Source organism: Monoraphidium neglectum (assembly GCF_000611645.1).
Source record: "Monoraphidium neglectum strain SAG 48.87 unplaced genomic scaffold scaffold03959, whole genome shotgun sequence".
Taxonomy (NCBI): Eukaryota; Viridiplantae; Chlorophyta; class Chlorophyceae; order Sphaeropleales; family Selenastraceae; genus Monoraphidium; species Monoraphidium neglectum.
The window spans coordinates 1-5316 of NW_014009670.1; the positions used below are offsets into that span (position 1 = coordinate 1).

At 68.0% G+C, this 5316-nt stretch overlaps 3 protein-coding genes across 3 annotated transcripts; 1 reads left to right on the forward strand and 2 right to left on the reverse strand.

Annotated features, from left to right (window-relative positions):
- Positions 1-112: 112 nt before the first annotated feature.
- Positions 113-980, forward strand: MNEG_13649 (E1A/CREB-binding protein; the record flags this gene model as incomplete). Its single annotated transcript, XM_014037877.1, has 3 exons — positions 113-124; positions 356-651; positions 869-980. 3 exons carry the CDS (start codon positions 113-115, stop codon positions 978-980), a joined length of 420 nt encoding a protein of 139 aa, XP_013893331.1.
- Positions 981-2912: 1932 nt separating this feature from the next.
- Positions 2913-3901, reverse strand: MNEG_13650 (hypothetical protein; the record flags this gene model as incomplete). The annotated part of the gene is made up of 2 exons (XM_014037878.1): positions 2913-3614; positions 3815-3901. 2 exons carry the CDS (start codon positions 3899-3901, stop codon positions 2913-2915), a joined length of 789 nt encoding a protein of 262 aa, XP_013893332.1.
- An 861-nt stretch (positions 3902-4762) lies between these two features.
- MNEG_13651 (hypothetical protein) lies at positions 4763-4941 on the reverse strand (the record flags this gene model as incomplete). Its single annotated transcript, XM_014037879.1, has 1 exon — positions 4763-4941. A coding segment is annotated over one exon (179 nt), but the record flags the coding sequence as incomplete, so codon positions are not given.
- Positions 4942-5316: the final 375 nt, after the last annotated feature.

Sequence of the window (5316 nt, forward strand, 5' to 3'; positions counted from 1 at the left end):
GGCAGGGGGCGGCGCGCCGTGCACACGCGCACCCGCTCGTGGCGGGAGCCTCGGGGTGGAGTTGATGGGTTTGCATGAGTCTGTGACGCTGCAGGCTGCGACGCCGCTTGCTATGCGCTCGTGCGTGTGTGGCATACCGAGGCACGCCCTGAGGGCGCAGGCAGTGCCTCGTTGCAGGGCGGGCCTGCTGACGCGTTGGTGTGTACATGCACATACCCCGGCGGCCATATGTGACGGTGGCACAAGTAGAGGCTGGGGCGGTGCCGTCCCAGCAGTTTCGAAGCGCGCCGCATCCGCCGCCGCCGACTGCCTCGACCCCAACCCCCGGAATCATCCGCCCCCCCTGCCCCCCCAGGCGCACACCAACTTCAAGCGCATCGACGAGACGCGCACGCGCCTGACGGAGCAGGAGCGCGCCGAGCGCGCCGCGCAGCTGCAGAAGACGCTGCAGCTGCTGGTGCACGCGTGCAGCTGCAACAACCCGCAGTGCGGCAGCAACAGCTGCAGGAAGGTGCGGCAGCTGTTCCAGCACGCGGTGCAGTGCCAGCTGCGGGTCACCGGCGGCTGCCAGCTGTGCAAGAAGATGTGGTGCCTGCTCAACCTGCACGCCAAGGGCTGCACCACGACGGACTGCCCGGTGCCGCGCTGCAGGTGGGGGGCGCGGCTGTGCCGGGGGTGTGCACACGCGGGCGCGTCGTGTGCATCTGGGGGGCCGAGGGGCAGCGTGTGAGAGGGGGGGGGTTCCTTTTGAACCAGGTGGCGCCGAGCTTGCTGCTGGCCTCCCAACGCCCTTTTTCCTCCCACGCCCTCACCGTCCCTCCAGCCCCAATCCACCCTCTTTTACCCCCCCCTTCAAAAACAACAACAGGGAGCTGCGGGACCTCAAGCGCCGCCAGGCCGCGCGCCAGGACAAGGCGCGCCGCATGGCCTACCAGCAGATGCTGCGCACCCAGGCCGGCGGCGGCGGCTACGGGGAGTAGCGCGCAGGCCAACCCCCGCCCCACCACCCCACCCGCGCCCGCGGCCGCCGCCTGCGGGCGGCCTGGCGCGTCGCGGCCTGCGCTGCGGCCGGCGGGCTGCGCCGCGCGCGCGTTTCCCCTGTGGTGTCGCGCCCGGGCCGCTGTGGGGCCCGCCAGTGCCCCTTGCGCTGCGCGGCACCTAGAGGCGTGCTCCGTTGCGCCGCCTGCGCTGGGTCCCCGCGCTCGTCTGTGCCTCGTCGCATTAGTGTTTTCTGCCTTCCTTAGGCGCACCCAAACACGCGAATGGGCGCCATTGCTATAGCTCCGGCCGCCGCACCCCTCCGCTTGCCGCGGCCCGCGCGCCGGCCGCGCCGCCGGCCCCCTTCACGCGCGTGCTGGCAGTGCGAGCACACGCGCGCCCTGGCCCCCGGGGCTTGCCCCCGTTTAGCAGCTCTCTCCCCTCCTCTTTTGACGCCAGCCGCACGCCTGCCCAGGCCTCTGCGGCCGCCCTAGTGCTCGCACCTCCTCGCCAAGCCCATGACTCCCCGGCGCGCTCTCAACAGTCCCAGAGCGGCGGCATGCAGCCTGGCGCCCTGGGGCGGCTGGCGGGCAGACCCAGGCCCCTCGCTGCGCGCAGCTGCCCTCGGTCGCGCCACACTCTCGCCCGCCCTCCCCCCCAAACAGGAAAGCCCGCTGACCCTGTGCGCGGGTCTGTAAGGGACGGGGCCCCAAACACACGCACACACACACACCCCTACACACACCCGTGGTGCCACGAGGGCGGGGCCCACCAAACCGTGACCTTTGTCGTGCGAGCGGCCGTCGCTCGCCGCCCAGCACTGTTCAAAAGAGATAGGCTCGCTCTCTTCCAAACTCTTTTCTTTTCATTTGTCGCTGATATGCCTTGCTCCCTGCCTCTCCTCGTCCCCCCACTGAAAGCTCACCACCCCTACCCCACCAATCCCGCAACCCCCATTCTCTCTACCCCCCATCTTTTGCTCTCCCTCCCCAAACTGACCCATGTTGCAGCGGCCACACACGTGCGCGCGCGCTCTCGGTTGCGGCTGCCGCGCGCGCTCGGTGATGTTGTAAAACAGCCCCGTGCTCAAGGCCCTGTGCGCGCGCTGCTGCCCGCCCCTTGATCATGTTTCAGCAGGGGCAGGCAACTTGAGTGTTGGGGTCGCGTCTGATTGAATCAGGCCCGGGGGGGGGGGGCGCTGGACTACTGGCCGGGAGCACGGCGTGGCAGGCCCTAGCTCACGGCACCCGCGAGTCAGCATGCCGTGCGGCGCCTCGAGCGGCGGATTGCGTGGGCAAAATACCTAGGCTGGTCTGCGCCCATGAGAGGCTTTCTGCAGAGCACGCATTACATTGTGGCGTGCATGCAGCACGGGCCCGTGCGGGCCCATCTGGCGTGCCTGCATGGGGGAGGCCCAGGCAGCCTGCCAGCTGCGGCGGCGGCAAGCAACCCCCAACAGGAGTCGGGCGTGCTTGGAGATGTCACGCTTGGGCACACGTGTGCGTGTGAAACAACACGTGTGCATGCGTGGCTGCTTAGTGCAAGGGAGCGTCAAACAATAGATTGAAGGCAGCCAGGTGGCTTCAGACTGACAGCCGTTGCTGCTGCCGCAGGAGCCATGGCAGCGCCGCATTGACGCTCTGCGCCCACGAGCTGGGCTGCGACACAGAAAGCAACAAGCAGGCACAAACCTCATTGTCCCCAAGCGCTCGCGATGTGACCCTTCTTCGGGGAGCGACCACACACGCGCCGCCCCATAAACAGCATGGCGGCATTGCAGCATCTGCTGACACCCTGCGCGCCGGGTGACACTGCACAACTAGGGTCGAAGAGGGCAGTGCTGGCAGACTTACAAGGCCACGGCGCAAACGTCGCCACACCTCAAGCTCAGGAGAACAACACAGGAAGGAGTGCTTGAGCGTTGGGCGGAAAAGTCATTGCCAACAGGAGAGGGTGCCGGCGCCTGCCACGGCCGCCGCTGGCCGCCAGGTGGCCAGCAGCCCCAGCGCCGCCATAACAAACTCGACGCCCTGTGCCGCGGCCAGCTCGTGCTTGGATTCGTCGCTGAGTGCAGCCTTGGCGCTGCTGAGGATCACGCGGTGGCGCATCAACACCAGCTGCTGCTGCTGCTGCTGCTGCTGCTGCTGCTGCTGCTGCTGCTGCTGCTGCTGCTGCTGCTGCTGCTGCCCCGCTCCACCTGCCCCACCCTTGTGGCTGTTTGGTGCCGTGGTAGGGGGCGTGACCATGACCCGCTCCATCACCATCGCCATCTCCCTCATGCGCGGGCACGCCGCGCCGCCAGCACCCGCGCCGGGCCCGTCAATTCCGGGGCCGTCGGGCCCCGTGGCACCGCGCGAGAAGGCGGTGACTGCGGCAGAGTGAGCCGAGTCTACACGCCGCATGAGGTCCATGAGCTCGGCCCGCAGGTACCACCGCACCGCCGCGTCCGCGGCGCCGCCGCCCCCCACGGCCAGCGCGAGCGCGCCGCCCTGCCCCCCGGCCCCCGCGCCCGCCGACAGCAGCGGCGCGCCGCCGGGGCCGCGGGCGGCCAGCCAGGTGCGGGCGGTTGAGGCGAGCTCCAGGAAGCTGATGTCATCGTAGTCACCCGTCAACAGCGCGCTGTTGGTGACACGCACCTGGGGGGTGAGTTCAAGGTACGGATGGGCGGCGGGGGTTTGGGTGCAAGGCACAGCACGCGGGCCAGGTGCTTGGGTCGGTTGTGCTGGCAGGGCGTTAGTCGGGTCATGAGTAAGGTGCCCGGTCCTGAAATCCACAACCGCCGAGGCCTTTGGGGCTTGAAAGATAGGCACCTTGGCGACGCGACTGCACCTCTCACCGTGAGCTTAAACAGATTGCTCTGAAGCGCTTCTCGCTCCTGCTTCACGGCCAGGGCGACAATCGCGGCGGCTATATCATGAGACATCCTGCCAAGTCGTTTCTGCTGAGAGAGAATGTTTGATGTAAAATACAATAGAGCGCTTTATTCTCTGGTCACTTTTGTAGGTTGAGTTCCCTTCAAGAAGCGTGGCGTAGCACGAACGGCTACACAACGGAGTGCGGGAGCCTGCACGACAACTGCACTGGCCCTGAATGGGCGTACATAGGCGAGAGAAACAATTTACGGTTGCAAGGCATGGTTTGCAGCACGTGCGGGGCGTGCGTTCACACGACGGCTGTGGAAGCAGGGCGGGCGGTGGTGGTTGTTTGCTTGCTGTGATGTGTCAGCCACGCAAGCACACCCTGAACCTTGTCGTGACTACTCCTTGCATCAACGGCCGCCACCAGGCCCATGCTGCGGCTGCGAGTGATTGCATTCGCGCGTTTCGCATTGAGGCGTGCCGCGACACCATTTGACCGACACCTGCAAAACTCAGCGAGACCAACGGCCTGCTTGCCACCCCTCTGCCTGCAGCAGCGATCCATATGATAGGTAGCGTTACACAACAGCGATGCGTTGTGGTGGTGTTGGAGGCCGCTCCCGCTGCGAACAAGCGGCGCGGCTCCGCGTAAGCGCTGGCCCCCCGCGGCGACTGCCGTTTTCGTGTTGCCGCGCGTCAACCCCAGGCGAAGCCGGCTCAATATGCCGCCCGCCAGCGGCAGCTCGGCCCCGCCCTTACAAGGGTGCAGCAGCACGCTTCCCGCATCGCCCCCCCGCCAGAAAGGAATCGCAGCAGTTGCGCTGCAGCGGCCCACGGGACGGCGGCCCCCTCGCAGGACCGCCGGCCCTGGCCCGCAGCCATCAAGATCGCCGCCCCTCGGGCCGCCTCTAAGAGGGCGTCCCAGATCAGACCCTGGCTGCGACCTTGGCCACCATGGCCTCCACTGCGTTGACGACCTGCTCGGGCTGCACGATGGTGGCGGCCTCGAGCTCGTAGGCGTAGGCCGTGGGCACGTCCTGGCTGCTCAGGCGCATCACCTGCGGCAGGGGGGTGAGCACAAGGCGGCGGTGGTCGCAGTTGCGGCCTCTGGTGTTTGGGTCGTCGAGGTGTGCAGAGCGAGGAGTGCGGGTCGGAATAGGGGGGAGTGCGCTTTGGTGCAGAGGGCTAGGGGGTGTGAGGCAATGGAAAACCGAGTGGGATGGTCTGGGGGTTTGGGGCGCGGCCGCGGGGGCACGACGGCTGGTTGTGCTCTGTGGTGCACGCCAGCAACCGCGCGCCGCCCCGCTTCTGCCCACCTCCTGCCAGCGGCCCGCCAGGCAGCGCCCTCCTGGCGTTGCCGCGTGGCGCCCGCCACGCGGCCGGAGGCGACGCCTCGCCCTCCTGGCCCCCGTCCCTTCAGGCAGTCACAGGCCCCCCGCCGACCCCAACCCTCAGCCCCCGGCCCGCCCTTGCTCCGCTC